Genomic DNA, 20,036 nt, shown 5'->3' on the forward strand with positions numbered 1-20,036 from the left:
TTTACTGGAGTGTGCTCTTTTTTAGTGAATACCCAGGGACATGTGCTGGGTATAACCAGGGGGCTCTGTTCAGTACTCCCGGTTGAGGGGAACGTCCAAAGTGACACCAAGTTAGGTGTGGTAAATCTCTCTCGTTTTTATCATATGGGAGATATATATGGTCAGCTCTTTTGGTGTAGTCTCATGCTCATTTCCTCTCCTTTAAGGAGAACAATGCCTGGGCGCTAGCCCCACTGGGTATAATATTTATCCACACTGCCACAAGAACCACTCAAAGAATCCATGAGTTTCCCATTGTGTGAGCATGAATCCCACAGCAATGATCCTCATCAGGAAATCAGGGAGCCTCAAGTGTGTGGAACTGCCCATCGTGAGCGCCCAAAGGCCCAGCCATGCCCTGCACCCTCTCACACAGCCAGTGTTTTCACAGGCCCAACACATAAGGCTCCCACACTCATGAGCACCCAGTGCCCTGTCAGTGCTTCCAGGCAGACTCAGGTGTCTCCTCTCAGCTGGTTGCTGGGGGCACAGGCATGAGCTGGCACAGCTGTTATGTATGTCTAAAATGGTGCCTTCCCACTGTCAGCTAGCTACAGGATGCCGGTGCTGGGTTGTTGGGGACAAAGAAACTTGCCCCTCTCCCTTTTTCTCTTCTAGATTGACAGGTACCCTGTCTCCCGCAGGGCTCCAAACAAGACTCACACCAGGCTCTTCTCGCAGCTTTATCGCCAGTGGCGTGGGCTGCTGCAGTCTGGTCTCACTTCACTCTCCAACGCTGGTGCTGAGCTCTCAGCTGCTGGGGTCCTGAGTTGTGTGGGTCTACATCGTCCACATAGATCCACAGTGTCCCTCTAATTGCATGGAGTTTCCTCTGCACTTTTCTCTCTAACTCTTCCCCGAGATTGCACTTTCTCCACTTTTTTTTTTTTTAACTATCTTCCCCTAGACTAGAGCAGTAAGCTCCCTCCCTATTCTACCATCTTGGAATTGATTTCAACAGCAGCATTTTTATACATCAGTGATGAACTTGCAGAAAGAGAAATCAAGAACGAAATGCCATTCATAATAACCACAAAATTCAAATATTTAGGAATAAATTTAACCAAAGAAATGAAAGATCACTGTAATTAAAATTATGAGACATTGATGAAAGAAATAATCAAGAATTCAAAAAAAATAGAAAAACATTTCTTCCTTTTGGATTGGAAGAATTACTGTCATTAAAATATCTGTACTACTACCCAAAACAATCTACAGATTAAGTACAATCCCTATTAAAATATCAATGACATTTTTAACAGAATTAGAAAAATAATTCTGAAATTCATATGGAATTGCAAGATCCCAGAACAGCTAAACTAATACTGAGCAAAAAAGTCAGGCTACAGGAATCATAATCAATGCCTGATGTCAAATTATACCACAAAAGCTATCATAATTAAAACAGTGTAGTACTGGTATATAAATCAGCACATAAGTAAATGGAATAAAATAGAGAATCCAGAAATTAACTACATACACACAACCAATTGTTTTTTGAGATAAATGCCCAGAACAGACACTGGAGAAAGGATAGTTGTTTCCGTAAATGGTGCTAGCAAAAACTGGATGTAAGTATGTAGAGCAATGAAATTAGAATCCTACCTCTCACCACATACAAAAACCAAAGATACGTCAAAGACGTAAATTTGAGATCTGAGACTATGAAATTGCTAGGAGAAAATGTAGGGGAAACATTACAAGAAAATGGTGTAGGTGATGACTTCTTGGATGAGACTCTCAAAGTATAGGAAAGCAAGGCAAAACTAAACATATGGGAGTATCACATTGTTTAAAAATTTTAAAGGCTTAGTCTTTGCTGATTAATATTTATAATTAGATATTTGTGATTCTCTACATTTGTGTCTAAAGATGCTCAATTTATAAGTAACATGCTGTAAAAAAACTGTAACAGTGTTGTTTCCTTAAGGAATCTTCCTTGCTTTAATTTCTAACTGTATGAAAGAAGAAGTTCAAACGTACACATTCATACTCATTTTGGAAATGATCCCATGGAAATCCAGTATGATCTTGAACTAGAATGTGGCCAAACATACTGTTCTTAGGCAGTGAATTATTTAAGATATCCAAGCTGCGTTAGATAATATTATTTCCCATGCCCAAGTCTTACTTTCTCCTCACAAAGTAAAAGTTGTAGAAGATTGGGTTTAAAATTTTTTTTTCACAGGTTTCATAAGAATGTTATCATCTAAAAATTTTTTAAGGGAAAGGGTTTATTGGGGAAAACCCAGCAGACTGGAGGGAAGGGGTGAAGAGGGCAAAAGACAAGGAGAGTATAAGAGAGAGACAGAGAGGAGAGGAGCTAGTGAGGAGAGAAGAGAGAGAGCAGAGAGAAAAGAGATGAGAGGGAGAGAGGAGAGGAGAGCAGAGAGCGCAGGGAAGAGAGCGAGGGAGAGGAGTGAGAGGAGGTGAGAGAGAGAGAAGCCAAGAGCCAAAAAGTTGATATTCTTTTAACCACATATGACATGACTCTAGGAATATTACCTTTACTATTTCACTTAGATTTCTTGTTCCAAAATGTGCTTCTTAAAAATGTAATGTTCTATGATTTACATGATTATAATTATTCTGATTTGAAAAATACATAATATACATACAGTTGATTTGGTTTGTTGGAGAGCTAATGTCTACCATATGAAACAGGAATGACAACTCTTGAGGGATTTATCTGTCCAAGGACATACTCTCTGTGGGCAGTATTGGAGTCCCCTCGGCTGATCCACATGGCTTACTTAGTGCTGCCCCCTACTCCCACCTCCTTGACCATAACCATCATAGCCCGTAACTTTTGCATTCACAGTCAGTGCTGAGTCCTGTTGGTCCCTCGGCACAACGCACCTGAAGTTCATGGGTAACGACCTTAGCTTGCATGTCAGTGGCATTCTTGCCATGTCTTCTGGTAGAACGACTAACTTCCGTGAACGAAGCTCTCTGAATCCAGAGATCCAGAGCCATGTAATTTGAGAAGCTCGGATCTCCAGTGGGTCACTGGGAGTGATGCAGCTCCCCAGCTTTTCTGATCCTAACAAACATTCACTCTTCAAGAATTTGTTAATGTTCTCTTTCTGATTCACTTTTTTTAAATTTTTATTTATTTATTTATTTAGACAGGCAGAGTGGACAGTGAGAGAGAGACATAAAGGTCTTCCTTTTCCGCTGTTTCACCCCCCAATGGCCGCTGCGGCCGGCGCGCTGTGGCCGGTGCACCGCGCTGATCCGAAGGCAGGAGCCAGGTGCTTCTCCTGGTCTCCCATGGGGTGCAGGGCCCAAGCACGTGGGCCATCCTCCACTGCACTCCCTGGCCACAGCAGAGAGCTGGCCTGGAAGAGGAGCAACTGGGACAGAATCCGGCGCCCCGACCGGGACTAGAACCCGGTGTGCCGGCGCCACAGGTGGAAGATTAGCCTATTGACCTATGGTGCCAGCCCTGATTCACTTTTAATGGGCATCTTCCTCTCATGTTCCGTCAGAGGTGGAATATGCGATGAGTCAAACTTGGGCCAAGACTCCATTTCTTAGTTGCTCCACAGTTCCACTCTAACAGGAGACCCAGGAAAGCTCTTGGGTTCCCCAGTGTCATTGCCAATGACCCTCTTTCTGACAACCCCTAAAATGTCTGCGTGTGGTTATCAAAGGGTGTGGGTGTAGGGCTCTCGGTGAAAGGACTGCAGATTCACTGTCTTGTATTCTTTTCATGATGCTTCAAGGTTGCTGCTCTTATAATTCTGTTCCTTCCTCAGCATATAGATTCCAGGTTAGAAAACTAGCTCATATCATGAAGCTGAGGAATATAATTTGTTGAGGGTAATGAGTAACCACTTTTGCTTATCCAGTCTTCATATCTTTTGATTGTGTATGCTGAATGATGCCCTTGGTTAGATGCCCATCCATTTTGTTCCCTAGAAACCTTGTTCTGTAAACTATCTCATAATTTTCTGAAGGTTACAGTTCCTGTATGGGACTACAGCCTTACCATGCGTAACAATAATTGCCCCCATCTGGCTTATGATAACTGAATATTACCTTTTGACCTATGTTGTCTTTTCTTAACCCATAAGTCTTGGTTTATTCATTGTATTTTTCCAGGGAAGGAGAAAGGATGGGGACAGCCAGCATATGTATTACAGAGTGATTAGAAAATGGGAAAAGAAGCACCCAGTATAGCATAAATCAGTCTTCAAATAAGCACACCCCAGTGCGACTTCGTCTTCAGCAACTCAGCAGTGAGTGGAAGAGATTCATGACAAAGAAGACACAAGCTTTCTTACTGCCCCTCTCCATAAATTCAAGAATTCACACAAATCTTTGGTTTCTAGCAGTAAACATAGAGTTACATTTGTCCGTCTCCTATCAAACAATCTTGTGGCCACGTTGACGTAAGTTTCTTACACCTGCAAGAAGTCCTTGAGTAACTTGGAAATACAATCATAATCTTCTTCCTGGTCTCCAAACCCCACTTTTTACACAGAAGTTCCCTAGTAGCTCCTCTTCTTTAGGATACAAATTAGGAAGGTTTGATCCATCCATAAGCATGGATAAATTAATTTTTGGTGTGAATTACATCAAGAAATGATTTTGACTCTGGAGGTTGGGGACAAGGGATAGAGGTTTCCTATTTTTCAGGGTTTTTTTTTTTTTTTTGCATGAATCCTTTAGAGTTGTGGAGACACCCCAAGAATTAAATGCTTATGTATGGATGTGTTGGTTTCTTTTTATGGATGGAGGAATGGTGAAGTGGGAAGGGTAGGAGTCAAATTTTGAGGACAGAAAATCTAAAATAGGATAAGGGAAGGGGAACACAAGAGAAGATGGTTTCAGATCCCCACTTCAAGAAGAGGGCCCTAGAACTTAATGATCCAGATCCTTTTGCCTGGTGCAGAACCTTCTGCCAGAGATGCTTTGGTGCTCTGGCTGTCTTTCTCTCAATACAAAAGGAAGTTTATAAACAATAAAACCCCAAAAGAACATGGAGAAAGGCCAACATGTTATATATACACAAACTAGGCCACCTAGCAATCACCAACATAGAGACTCAGTGAAGTCCTACAAAGTTCAGACAACTAGAGTAACTAAAGGAGGGACAGCACTTGGGGGAGACAGGAACCTAGGACCAGACACACATCACCCAGTGCGTTCTGTTGCATTTGTCATGTTTCAGCACAGCGAGATAGGTTTGCATGATCTCTCAGCATGTAAACAAACCACCTTTTTAATTGTTCAGTTACCATGGCAATAGTAATCACTACTGTCACAGGGCAGGTCACTGGCTCTGCATACCCCTGAGGCTCTCACTTATAGGTCTCCCTGGAAGCCAAGACTTTGGGAAGGTTAAGGATTTTTAATCCTTGCTTCATGATTTTTTTTAAAGATTTATTTATCTATTTGAAAGTCAGAGTTACACAGAAAGGAGAGGCAGAGAGAGAGAGAGAGAGAGAGAAGTCTTCCATGCAATGGTTCACTCCCCAGTTGGCCACAATGGCCAGAGCTGGGCCGATCCAAAGCCAGGAGCCAGGAGCTTCTTCTGGGTCTTCCATGTGGGTGCAGGGGCCCAAGGACTTGAGCCATCTTCTACTGCTTTCCCAGGCCATAGCAGAGAGCTGGATTGCAAGTGGAGCAGCCAGGTCTCGAACTGGCACTCATATGGGATGCCGGTGCTTCAGGCCAGGGTGTTAACCAACCGCTGTGCCACAGCTGGCACCTGCTTCATGATTCTATCTCGGGACATCACATGATGGGTACAGGGGGATTGGTCTTCAAACTCATCCTTACCAGCTCACAATTTTTACACACTCACATTTTTTTACAGCTCATATTTTTACATGTGTACACATACACACACACCCACTCACGCACACACACCTTGTTGTTCATAGTGGGCCTGGCCTAATCTGGTGAGGGATGGATCTGTTATATGAAGCAAAAGACCCGTGTCCTAGGATCAGGCAACCCTAACCATGGCTTCCTCTCTGGCCCTTTCACCTGGCTCAGCCTCTCTTAACTTCTCTGCACTGCCTTGTCCTGATTAGACTAATTTTCAATCTTCTGGGAAGAGGAGATCAAGTCATGGGGAAACCCAATTAACACTTCATCACCTGTGAACCATTTTTAAGGTGGAGGGGGTTTCAAGACAAAACTGGCAAAAAAGCCAGCTCTACTAGGCAAACTAAGGTAGTTCAGTAGCTTCGCACTCCAGATAGTTGCTCTCCATGGTGATAAAAGCAACAAAAGGTTTTCCTGCTGTGCAGACCTGGAGCTGCTGCTGACTTATCCCTGAGATTGCCTCATGCACTTGAGAACACAGTGCAGGAATGAGAGCCTTAGATTAAAATGTCAAAAATACAAAACTAGAATATCTATATCAAAAAAAGCAAGTGAACATTCATAAGATAATGTTGTGCAGTTGGCATCCTGGAGAAAGTGGGACCTAAGGCACCATTATCCAAGGGAACAAATAAATAAATCACAGTGGCCCAGAATGGGATAGGAATGAGCTCAGGAGCAGTGAGTCTCCAGCTATCCCCATCCCCTTTTTTTTTCTTTTTTTCTATGTATGTCTATGGGGTTGGGTAGTTGGCCTTAGTTTTTTTTCTCTTTTCTATTTAAGATTTTATTTATTTATTTGAAAGTCGGAAATACAGAGAGAGAAAGAGAGAGAGATCTTCCATCCACTGGTTTACTCTCCAAGTGACTGCAACAGCCAGGGCTGGGCCAGGACGAAGCCAGGAGCCAGGAACTTCTTCCAGGTCTCCCACATGGCTGCAGAGGCCCAACTGCTTGGGACCTCTTCCACTGATGTCTCATGTGCATTAGCAGGTAGCTGGATCAGAAGTGGAGCAGCCAGGACTCGATGGTTCCCCATATGGGATGCCAGCTCTGTAGGCAAAGGCAGTGTCAGGGAAAGCAGTAAGTGTGAACTCTATAGAACAAGTACAATGAGCAGACCCTCTTGGCTGGTATGGGAGCTTGGAGCTCTCTCTCCCATTCCCATAAACTTCAAGATAAGTGATCTCCTAGCTCAGTCATGTACTTCCTGATCATCTAAGTGATGAGAACAGAACTTTACCTGTAACTGGACTTAGTAGTGTACAATGTTATAATTCAAAAGAAAGATAGCTTCCTTTTAGTTGGTAACAAAAGGCATACAGCAGTAACATGCTAGATTAGAAGACTGAAGGATTTGGAAATACTCATTATTTGGAATGGTTAAATATCTAGTATTTTGATTTTAAGGCAAATTTGTCAAATATATAGCCCACCTAGCTTCATTTTTGTGTCATACAACTTATACCTCAATCCATAGTGTATTCTCATTCACAATTTTTGTGCACCAAAATATATATTTATATATTGAAGACATAAGGAGGATTGTTGCATTTCATTTTCCATGAATTTTTTGAAGTACCCTCATATTTATTTCGGGCACTTTGGCATTGAGAATGTACAGGTGGCCCACTTATGCTCCCTATGTGGTCAGCATTTTTTTTTTTTTGACAGGCAGAGTGGACAGTGAGAGAGAGAGACAGAGAGAAAGGTCTTCCTTTGCCATTGGTTCACCCTCCAATGGCTGCCGCGGCCGGCGCACCTCGCTGATCAGAAGGCAGGAGCCAGGTGCTTTTCCTGGTCTCCCTTGGGGTGCAGGACCCAAGCACTTGGGCCATCCTCCACTGCACTCCCTGGCCACAGCAGAGAGCTGGCCTGGAAGAGGGGCAACCGGGACAGAATCCAGTGCCCTGACCGGGACTAGAACCCGGTGTGCCGGCACCGCAAGGTAGAGGATTAGCCTAGTGAGCCACGGCGCCGGCATGGTCAGCATTTTCAAAATTAAACAGATGAGTAAAAGCAACATTATGAATTCCAGTGTGTTGGCCAATTATGGATGGAAACAGAGTCAGGACACTGTGGGAAGGGGCATTTCTGGATAGGCTGGATAGGCCTGCAAACTCTCTCTTCCTGTGCTATCAAGTGGTAGCCACACATCAGATATTTAGTGTTAATTCAATCATATTTTCATTTTCCTGAGGGCATTTGGCATGCAAATTTTTTCTCCCAAGATGACTGAAAGGATTTGCTTTTGGCAAAAGTGATTACATTTACTTTGTGTGATCTCTTTTGACAATGTACCATGGACCTCTCCCCAGAAGAGTATGTGGTGTCAGTGTTTATAAAATCATCCATATTTCTTGCATACTTTTTTTTTAAATCACAGACTTTAGCCTCCTTTAAGCTGATCCCTGGATACCAGCTCCAGAATGGAAGGACAAAAGGTTCTTGGGGGTTCAGGAAGTTAGAAGTTCAAGGCTTCTCAGAGTTAGGGTGTAGGAATAATAGTCTTAACATGGCTTATTCTCAATGTCTATTATTTCATGAAGTATGTCTACACTGGGTAATGTAATAAAAGCACTCTCTTTCCTGGTCTCTGATTCTTTTGAAAATTTTCTAGTACATTAAAGGCAAATGACCTTTAGGAGAAAAACAGAACCTGCAGTTTTCTGTGAAGTTTAAAAATTGTTCTTTCTGACATTTAATTTTGGCCTATTGGTTAGCTTCGGCTCCCATTTGACCATAGGAATCCAAGAAGAATTCCAAACAGATAGTAAATATTCTAATTGCACTTGAACATTTCCCTAGAAATTGTCCTTTAGAACCCATTTCCCATATTGTTTTTAGTTCTGATCTCACTAACCTCAAATCACTGTATTAAATGGACCAAATGAACGATAATTCATACTTTTAAAACTTTGCTCTATAACTTTTGTTTTTTGATGTAAAATAAATAGAAAATACCAAATAGAATGGAAAACCAAAAAAACTCTAAATAAGACTTCAGAATCACATATACCACTTTTTCCCTAAATGTCAAATACATAACATACATTTTTCTATGTACAATTAACACACATTGTTATATATACAATGTCCATTGGTCCAGTGCTTTACCAATGCATAAGTAAAACATTTTGGCTTTCAGAAATAGGACACTTAGAATTAGGGAGAAGTGAGTTAAGGAGATTTTCAACCATGTGCCACATAAAGAAAATATTATGCATTTTAAACTATAAGATGTACTGGAAATACTAAAATGTCTTTTTTCTTTATTAATAATATCAAGGTTTAGTGACATATATGGTCTGCAGCACATCACATCTGCACATAAATGAATTGCCTTGGTCAATCATTGTTGCTTACTTTCAAAGAAATATTTGGTTTTCTCCAAGAGCAGTTTATGTCATATGCAAAACTGCCAAACTATTGTGAAGCTGTTAGTTTACCAAAAAAAATTTTTTTTAAAAAAAGCAATAAATAAAATGCGTTTATGTACTGCAGAATGGTTTCATCTCCTTCTAAGTATCAGCTAGCCTTGTACCTTTTCCTCTCCCCACTAGTAATGCTTTTGCTTCTGTGAAGTGATTTATACTTGAACTTCTGATCTGTGTTTTATATAATCCATCAAGACAGGAATCCTACTGCATGGGAAAAGTCATTAGGAGGAAATAAAAATCTGAAACACATTGGAGTTTTATTTCACTGGTGCTACTTTTATTATATCAAATGCAGTTCTGACAAGCTACATTCTGCTTGGTTGGATGCCTCCGTTTTCCAGTCAACCGGCTTATTCAGAGAAGAGTGAACGTTCATTCTTGCAGAAAAAAATCCATGCTCCGAAAGAGGATGACAATGATGATCATCTGTTGTAATTGGGAGTTAACAATGCAGGATCTGGGGCTGCTCTTCAGATCTGCTAAATCCGTCTGCATTTTAAGCAGTGGGCTCTGGTTGCTATGCTGTTTTTCTCTCTGCAGTTACCCCTTGCACCGAGAAAGGAAGAGATGGGCTGGGTCTCTGCCAGTTACTGGCCGCAACTCTTTGCATGGTAATACACATGATGTCAGTTTTAAATAACTAGCAAACTCGGATTTACCTTAAATCTTGACAGGTAATATGAAATTCATTTTTATGAAAACCAGCAAGTCGTGCATTGGCAAAATGATTGATTTAGGCAAGCTGGCTTTAGGGAACTTCAGAAAGTTTGTAGAAAATGGAATTAGGACGTAAGTTTATTTTGGTGCAAAGAAATCTGAAATCCATGTATAGATTTTTTTTTGTAAAGTACATTTTCCATGAGCTTTTTGAAGACCCCTCATGTTTCTTGGGGTGTCTAGCTTTAGGGACATCCAAACATTCCAGCTTTTTGCTTCGTGTGTATGGAACTGATTAGAATCAGGAATCAATTTCAGGTATCAAGAATAACTTTTGAGTATTGCATTCTCTAAACTCTTCTCTTTGTTTCTATGACAATGAAGATAAGCACATCTTCACTGTAGGAAGCTCACAATAGAAAGGAGAAAAGGATTGAGGAGAGCATTCTAATTCTGATACAGATTTCTCTTACTTGAACTGACAACACACTTTGAGCTAAATTCTGGTTTCTTCTAGATTTCTGCGTAAATCTAATCCCTTCCTTACCTCATGCCAGTTTTATGTGAGGGAAATAAACTGAGTAAATAATTTTATATGACAAAACTTTGATAGAAGCATAAAGGATGGCATAGCTTTTAAGACAAATGTTTACATTTCATGCTGGCTAATTTTGTTAGCTAATGTTTCATGGTGCTAAAAATTCATAAATACTAAAATGCTAATTTAGTAAAAGTGTGACTTGAATAGCCTCGAGTATGTCACTTCCTAAATTTTTATTGCATTTTCCTCTTTTCCCTCTTGGCTTTACAAAATAAGACTGGAAGAAAGTTAAGGACAAAAAAGAAAATTTGTAGAACTGTGTCAAAAACTAAATATTCCAAGTTTTCTAGAAATTTGTCAATATTTTGTTATCTCTTGATTAACTTATTTTCTGTCTTGGGGTTGGTGTGTTTTCTAAAGTTATTGCATTTTCATCTGGCAGCACTAAGGGGTTGGTTGGTCTTGTCTGGACTCAATGAACAAGTAGGCTAATGTGTATTTTTGATCTTGAGACAAGTTTACACATTAGTTATAAATGAATTCTCCCATTACTTCAAAATGATTGGTAGAGCTTTGCTTTATTAAGTAGCAAAACACACCCGGTATAAACATAGAGCAAACTGTCTTTCCACGTTTTAGGGCAGTGATTTTAGGATTCCTGATGATGTGGCCATGCCTTGTTTGTCATTGGAGACCAAAGGCCCGACACTTGGTTGTGGGCTAAATACATGTTGACTTAAGTATTGCTGTTGATAGTTCTATGTGTTGTTGATGGAGATTCTGAGGCAACGCCATCTTTAGGGAAGAGCATTATTTATGGGTGAACTACAATGAATGAGTGGCTGGAAAAGCACAGTATTCTCATGTCTTGATTGCACCTTGCTTTCTCAAATTACCATAGCACATGCATTAGTTGTTACTGCACCTCCTTCCACCTGTCGCTGAAGACATGCTGAGGGCCACAAGCACCCACAGAAAATGCAGGCATTCTCATCAGATTTTCTTTTCTTTGAAAAAACTATTATTTTAATTTTACGATTGAGTGATTTTTAGCGTTTTGCCAAATTCACTTTGTATGTAGATACTATATACGTACATATATAAATACTATGTTTCTTGAAAGCCAGGATAGTATTATCACAAACTGTGGGATTTATGGCAGTGATCATACAGTGGGGAAATAAAGGTTTATTGTCATGTGCATGGTATAATTCAGTGAGCAGTATTTATAACTCCATGCCAAATAATACAACATCTACACAATTTTTATATTCTGTCTATATTAACTTCCACAAATAGGAGAAAACGTTACTATTTGTCTTTCTTTAAATTTTGGAGAAAAGGGCCTTCTCTCTATATATAAAGTTCTATATAATGTTTGTGGGAATGCAAATTAATGGAACCATCATAGAAAACAGTATGGCGATCTCTCATCAGATGTTCACATATTGGTATTTGTAGAGTAGCTCATGATTGATGATTTCTTTTTTCCTAGAACGCCCATGAATCGCTGATCTCATTCAAAGAAACTATTCTCCTCCCCACAAACATTAAAGTAAAAATATGGGGGTCTTGCTCTTCTACAGTTGCCTAATACTTACTTGGTAATGAGTCTGGAAATTAAGTTCTAGTTACTTTGTGAAATATCTGTCTCTTTCTGGGCCATATTTCCTTAGGAATAGAATTGTTTTCTAATTAGTTTCATTTGCACTGATTTCACTCTGAAATATTTTACATTTCAATTCGATTTTTCTTTTTTAGCTGTATTTTGGGGTGATATTGCCTTAGATGATGAAGACTTAAATATCTTTCAAATAGATAGGACGATTGATCTTACACAGAATCCTTTTGGACAGTTTGGACATACCACAGGTACAGTTGATTTTTTCATTTACTTTGTGTTCCTTTTGTATGAAATATACTTTTTGAAATTTTGTAGCTACACTGAGTCATTTTCAATGTTCCGAAGATCACCTGTGGTTTCCTGCACACAAATAAACATATTACGAAACTGAGATTATATTCATATTTTTCATCATGTTAATTTAGTCAACACGTTGTAGTGTTCACACTGTACAGACCTGGCTTAGACCATATGGAGATCTTAACTCTTTGAGTACCCATAGCAACCGCAGGAGGGTAAGTACTGATACTATCGTGATTCACAAGTGAGCAGATAGATGATTTCTTGTTGTCAGAGTCAGGAAGTACCTGAGTCAGCCCCAGAGTTCAATTCTGAGAAAGCCCAGATTTCATACTCTTGAACATGATATTATGTTGCTTTCCAACTGGATATCAGTTGCAGAATGTAAATTATTCTTAATTATATAGCTGTTGGTTGAGAAGACTCCATCAATATCTACACTGATGTCTGTGTACTCAGTGTTTATGAAAACTCCAGAATGTAATTTCAGTTGTTTTGAACATGTTGAATTATGCCTATGTGAGACTTGAAATATTTAAAAGATTTTCTTCTTTTCATTTTTAAAATATTTTTATTTAATTAAAAAATTCTTTTTTTAATTCATGTTAAATTTTGGAGAAAGATTGAAAGGTTAAAGTTTCTTGTTTTGGTTATACCTTCCAAATTTACTTGATTTAATGCTTTTTGATCTCATTGCATTTCCCCTGTCCACCTTTACCATTTTTATTTTCTTTTTCTGTCCATGGAGAGTAAAATATATAGTAAAATATATAGTTTCGGGTATCTAGCAGACAGATACAGACTGTCAATATCTGTTTACCTGATTTTCTCTTTCAGTAACTTTTTATTGTTACAAATTTTTAGTAAATGGAAAAGTTGATAGGACATGCAAGGACCACCAGAATAGTACAATTCTTGGATTCATTAGTTTATCATATATGCCCTGTGTGTGTGTGCATATACATGTGTAAGTGTGCATAAAGCAACATTTTTACATTAATTATATAAAATATAACACTTTAATATTAGGTAGTTTAGCATGCACTGTCGAAGAATAAGAAGATCCTAGGTAATCAAAATGCTACTGTCACATCTATGGCGATTATTTGAAGTAACAAACATGTAAGATGAAACCTAAGAAATTTGTTCAAAATAGTAGCAATATTAAAAATGGTGTGCCTTTGTTATTTAGAGTGGTCATCATTTCTGAAGCACTCACAACGTAGGGGGAAAGTCTTATTTTGCAGTGGAATCACTCATTCTAAATTCCTGAAGAATATGTCCATTGGCAGAGTCTCTGCTATGTTACACTTGACACTGACATGGAGGCAACTGTATAGGGACAGGAAAACAATGATACAACTCAAGCAAAATTCTAGATTTATTTTAAATTGTATGTTCAACTTTTATTAAACTTTTTATTAGCTTCAGTCTCTACAGGCATTAATTTTCTGTGATTTAAGATTTTTAATACTATTATTTAATTTTATCATTTTTAAGGTTAAAGTGATATCTTAATAGTTAGAGGAATATACTGTAGTTTTAAATCTATAGAGTAAAACATATACTCCTAATGGTAAAAATATTTACTAAAAATGTGTGTGAAAGGTACACGTGTTTGAAAGTTTTGAAATTCAAACAATGTACAAGTATAGCATTTTTTCTTACTATGTCTTTTTTATTCATATTAATTTGTCTGTACAGATTTTATTGCATTTCTCAGAATTTTTCAATTTCAAAATATATGGCCTTTTCAGTAAAAATTTGTTTTGCATTTTCATTATGTTTTAGAACATGTACGAAATAACCACTCTTCTTCCTTTTATATTTCAATGAACTACCTACACATAATTATATTTCAGTTGCTATAGAATTACTCAAAATTGCTAAAAATATTGCTAGAAACACTTTTGCCACTGATGCTCTTGAAACAATATTTTTTGCAATTTGGTAATTACTCTTTATAATTACTATAATATTAATGAAGACATTTTCTTTTCTCATGATTAGTTCCCTCCTAAATCTATTTATATCTGTTTCAGGCCCATCTAACACAAATGGTTGCTACATAATGGTCATTTAAAACACATAGATGCCATACGTTAAAAATGTTTCTTGTAACTGCTTAGGAATGGATATGTTTAAGTATTATCTCATCTTGCTAGAATGTTCAGTGAAAAATTTCAAAAATGTTTCTGAAGATGCATAGCAGAAATGTGACCAAGTAATGCAAACAATTAAGCAGGTTATTAGCCACTGAACAAGCACTCTAACTTACTTACCTTATAAGGACTTAAGTGATTTTTCCTTTAAAGGACTTGTACGGAAATAGATGTTATTATTATTTTTTAGCTCCAATATAGGAAATTAGGTTTCAGCATTAATTTCAAAGGAAAAGTAGATATTGGAAGGAAATAGCTTAAAGTTTGAAAAGTTTTCTTTCTCTGTGGATTTTGGGCTGCCTTTCATTGTCTTAGCCCGAAAAGACTCCATGAATACACCAGACACTCTAGTGATAGTGATAGAATTTCATCTGTACTTGTTCTAATGACATTACTAGTGACAAATATTTCTCGCTTATTGATTAAGAACTTAAAGAAATAGGTGATAAAATTGCATATTGCATTTTAGGAAACCCCAAGTTAAGAATTATGGAGCTTGGATTTGTGTTGAATGTTATGCTGTTTGACTTATGATATGAACCTACTTTTTCTAGTCTCTATCTGGTAAATTGCACGAAGACACATTTATTTATTTCTATCTTCTTTTTGTACAACCAAATTGTGCACATCTATTTTTATAAATTTTTCAAATTACTTTGCATAGCAGAATGTATTTTGCAGGTGAACATTGTTTTTGGATTCTTATGATTTTTTTCTAATGATAGATTATTGGTTTTTATGGATGAGAGAAACTATTTTTTAAAAGGTTTACAGATATGCTTTTTAAAAGTTTTCAATTTTGGTGAAAACTTCGGAGCAAAACTTGGTGATGCATATTTTCTCTTCCAGTGTTCTTATTTCCACTTGCTAATTTGGCCTCTGGAAATATTCAGTTTGCACTGGGGAAAGAGCTGGAATGCAGTCAAGTAGGACAGAACTCCTTGCTGTCATTCTGTATAACAGCATGTGATGTCAAGGTCACAGTGAAGAAAAACATTTCACATTAGCAACAGATGACTCAATTATCTTAATGTCCAAATAAAGTCATTTACGTTGCTCTCGGAATTCTGCTACCCCACCTTATTTTTAGTTATCTTCATTTATTGCTATAGAATTTTTACCCTCTACAAAGATTTATGGCTACTCATAACTCTAATACTTTAATAGCACATGCAAAAAGATGTTCAAGCATAATCAATGTACTCTATTACCATTAATTATTTGCAATAAGTCTAAAAGTACGCTAAATGTAACTTAATTGTTTTCTTTGATTCTTTAAGGTGGACTTGGAGATCATGGTGTATCAAAGAAACGAGGAGCCCTCTACCAGCTTATAGACAGGATCAGAAGAATCGGCTCTGGTATATCAATGTTTAAAGTTGCAGACGCTTGACTTGATGTACAGTAAATATTATACTCATAGCAGTTCAGTTCATTGAAATCAGTATGCAGTATGATGCAAAGAATATGTGTTGAGGGTCTTTTATTCTTTTTTGTTCTGTTGGTTCATATCTGTTGGCTCATTCATTATATAGGAAATTTCAAAATGTTCCCTTAACTTATTTCAGGCTTTTCCCAAGTGAAAATTGATTTGGCGTTTGTTTATTTTATTGTTGATACTAATTTTCAGTTAATTGGACATCACACCAAAGTTTTTATATAAAGCATGGAGCTGATTCAATCTCAATTAAATGTTTTAAAAGTCATGAATATTTGTCTTGAAAAAAATCTACTTAAAAGTTAACAAACTAATTTATTAGGTTGCAAAATAGTTTAAAATGTTTTGAATCTTTGGGAGAAATATATGTAAACATTCATGAAAACTACCTTCTGGTTTCATGATTAGTATTTATAGTGTTTATTAGTCACTATTTGTAGTTAAGAGTTTATGTAAAAGCCCTCTCCTCATAGCTCACATCCGAACATCCCTTAAGTTGGTCATTAAATACTTGAAGTACATACTTTAAGTTACTAATTTTCCCAAGCAAAGATGCTTTGCTCCAGAATATTGAAAAAAAAAAAGAAGACGTGTTAGAGACATTTAATGTATGTAATGTTAATGTGTGTACTAGTGGGAGAGCTTTATCAATTTTAGTATATGTGCTGCTGAAGCGAGCACAGTGGGAGAGCTTTTCTACCAATAGTAATAATTGAATAAAGAGAATAATCAAGCAAATTTAAGAAAAACAAAAACAGTAAAAAATATTATGAAAGGTACTAAGGAAAGTAAAAAAAAAGTAAGTATAGGGAGTGGGCATTAAGCCCAGCTGTTAAGATGGCCACCTCCCATATCAGAGCGCCTGAGTTCAAGTCCAGCTTCCAATTCCAGCTTCCTGCTAATGTACATCTTGAGAGGGGCCAGGCGGATGAGGGCTCAAGTACTTGTGTCCTTGCTGCCCATGTTCTGAGCTCCTGGTTCCCAGCTTTGATGCTCATCCAGCTCTGGCTGTTGGCAGCATTTGGGGAGTCACCTAGTGGATGACAACCTATCTATCTGTGTCTGTCCCTTTTTGACTTTCTGTTTCTCAGATAAATAAATATTAAGAAAAGAGGAAACCTGTAGCCGTGAAAGCTGCTCCAGATTAGACGGTGTTTTATGTTAGCCTGTGTTGACCTCTAAATCGTGATGAGGAGGAGATTAAGATGGACAGAGTTCCTCGTCCCAACTGGACCCAGACTGTCTCTATCTTGATGTTATTTTACTGTCTATAAAATGTAATATTCATAATTTTAGGCTTTCATACAAATAGCAGTCTGATTTAAATATTGGAAGTTTAGCATGAGTAAGGCTAGTTTTGGGTATCATAGGATATTCAGGGTAGCAATATATATTTTATTACCTGTTTGTACATTGTTAGTGAACTACCAAGTTAGCAAACATCAACAATTTTTCTATGACCTAAGTTTTGTCTGGTGTAGGCTGTTGTCTGGAGATTCATCAAAACTCATCGATGGGATCTCAATAAATAATGTTTTGATGTGGATATTTCTACATTGTAATGCTCCTCTCAAGCATGTAATATCCCAAGTTTTTCTTTAATGTGCCTTGATTTATATACATATGTAAATAAGACATTTCATCTTTTGTCCTTTAAGAGGTAAACGGTTCCCTGACCCAGGACGTCTGTTTCACAGAATGTTTTAAATGTCATTGCAGGCTTGGAGCAAAACAGCACAGTTAAGGGAAAAGTACCTCAAAAATTCTCAGGGCCAAATGAGAAAAACCGAGTTCCCAGAGCTGCCACATCAAGAACTGAGAGAATCTGGCCTGGAGGTGTTATTCCTTACGTTATTGGAGGCAACTTCACTGGTAAGTTATTCTCAGAATGTTTACTTTGATGGAGAAGTAAAAGCTGTCATACAGATTAAGTGTGCATGTTCGTAGGATATCGTCAAAAACAGAGTATGAAATCATACTTGTAAAAACACTCCGTTAACCTAGGTTATTAGTTTAAAATGTTTTTGAATTAAAAAAATAAATTTAACCTTGTGCTCTAAGAGTGTAGAGTTCCATTTTTTTTAAGATTTATTTATTTATTTAAAAGGCAAAGTTAAGAGAGGCAGATGCAGACAGAGAGAGAGAGAGAGGTCTTCTATCCGCTGGTTCACTCCCAAGCTGGCAGCAATGGCTGGAGCTGTGCCGATCCGAAGCCAGGAGCCAGGACCTTCTTCACGGTCTCCCACGTGGGTGCAGGGGCCCAAGGATTTGGGCTATATTCTATTGCTTTCCCAGGCCATAGCAGAGAGCTGGATAGGAAATGGAGCAGCTGGGACCCGAACCAGCACCCATGTGGGATGCCAGCACTGCAGGTGGCAGCTTTACCTGTTACACCATAGTGCCGACCCCCCGATTTTGTTTTTAAACTGAATTTCAAATGTGCCCATGAAATCTGGAAGCTGATCTCCTTTCAACTGACAGGGAGAATGTATGTCCCATTTATAGAGACTTGTACACACATGTGCAGAGTGAAGGAGCCTTCATCTTCTGATTATAAAGGGAGTGCCCGTTTTCAACAAGGACTCGTTTGTGGTGCTATGAATCTGTAGTCGTTGGCTGATGATAGCAGTGGCATCTGTATATCACCAAGCCACACAGATCGGAGGAGCCAGCACACAGCACTCCTCTCTGGGGTGGTGGCCACTTTTATTAACATCGTTCAATTTTTCCAGGCAGCCAGCGAGCCATGTTCAAGCAGGCCATGAGACACTGGGAAAAGCACATGTGTGTGACTTTCATTGAAAGAAGTGACAAAGAAAGTTATATTGTATTCACCTACAGGCCTTGTGGGTAAGTAGAGCCCGGAAATGACCTACGTAAGTTTAGCAGGAAAAAATTAAAACTCATGGGTAGGATTTGTTTTGTAATGTGTGCTTTGTATTTTGGCCATGAAAGGTGTGATTTTTACATATGCAAATGTTACTCTTTGAGAGGACTTCAAAAATTTATGAAAAAGGAATTAAAATATCAATTCGTATAAAAATTCTGAAAGCTACACATGGAATTTTTAGAACAGACATTTCTCATGAACTTTCTGAAGACCCCACATCTAAACATATTGCTTGAAACAGATCTTTGTGCATCTGACCATGGTGTATTTGTCCACCACCTCAGCTGTTTTATGAAGATCAACTCACGGTTGATCTTTCTTGCTTTACCAATTCACTGCCACTAGAGTTATCTTCTGAAAATACTGGTCAGGGGCTGGTGTCTGGTGCAGCAATTGAGACATGGTTTTGACGCTCTCTGATTCCACCTTCCTGGTAACGCACACTCTAGGGGGCATCTGGCGATGGCTCAAGCAGCTGGGTCCTGCCAGCCTCATGGGCTACCTGGATTAGATTCCTGGCTCCCAGGTTTGGCCTGACCAAACTCTGGCTGCTGGAGGCATTTGAGGAGTGAACCAGTGGAGGGGAGATCTCTGTCTAATTCTCTCTGTGTCCATTCCTCTCTGCATTTCAGATAAATGCATGATTGAATGAATGAATGAATGAATGACTAAATACTGGCCAGAGCAAGTGCCACTTTCTGAGATTCATTGATGTTTCCACCTAGGGTGATATTTTCTAGATTGTTTTCTTACAGGATGATGAAAAATACTCCAAATAAAATCATTAAGTTTTGGAAGTGCTATGTTAAATTCCAGTAGGTATTTCTATAGCAGAGTGCTAATGAATGTTATTAATATTTAACTAACCGAAAGGAGTATGTTTGCTAAACTTATGTAAAATATGGAATATCCACCTCACCTTTTAAAAGAGAAGAACATACCTCAATATCCCAAGAACATTTTGGGAAATGCTGGGTTGAGAGTAAAATCCTGAGTCCTTGGTATAACATTTAAGGAACGCCACGAACTTACCACAGCTTCCATTTTCGGCTCCTTCTTCCTCCACATCTCTCCACATATCCCAGAATCCAACCAAGATACAGG

General features: G+C 38.4%; 1 protein-coding gene across 1 annotated transcript in view; it reads left to right on the forward strand.

Annotated features, from left to right (window-relative positions):
- The window catches only part of LOC108175429 (tolloid-like protein 1), a 301,771-nt gene that overhangs the window by 157,452 nt on the left and 124,283 nt on the right, over positions 1-20,036 (forward strand). Inside the window, exons 2-5 of the mRNA XM_089303227.1 lie at positions 12,280-12,390; positions 15,885-15,965; positions 17,762-17,914; positions 18,775-18,892. Coding sequence (XP_089159353.1) covers positions 18,789-18,892 — 104 coding nt within the window. The 5' untranslated portion in view covers positions 12,280-12,390; positions 15,885-15,965; positions 17,762-17,914; positions 18,775-18,788. The remainder of the gene's footprint in view (positions 1-12,279; positions 12,391-15,884; positions 15,966-17,761; positions 17,915-18,774; positions 18,893-20,036) is intronic.

Source organism: Oryctolagus cuniculus, chromosome 8 (genome assembly GCF_051225735.1).
Source record: "Oryctolagus cuniculus isolate XC-2025 breed Fujian yellow rabbit chromosome 8, ASM5122573v1, whole genome shotgun sequence".
NCBI lineage: Eukaryota > Metazoa > Chordata > Mammalia > Lagomorpha > Leporidae > Oryctolagus > Oryctolagus cuniculus.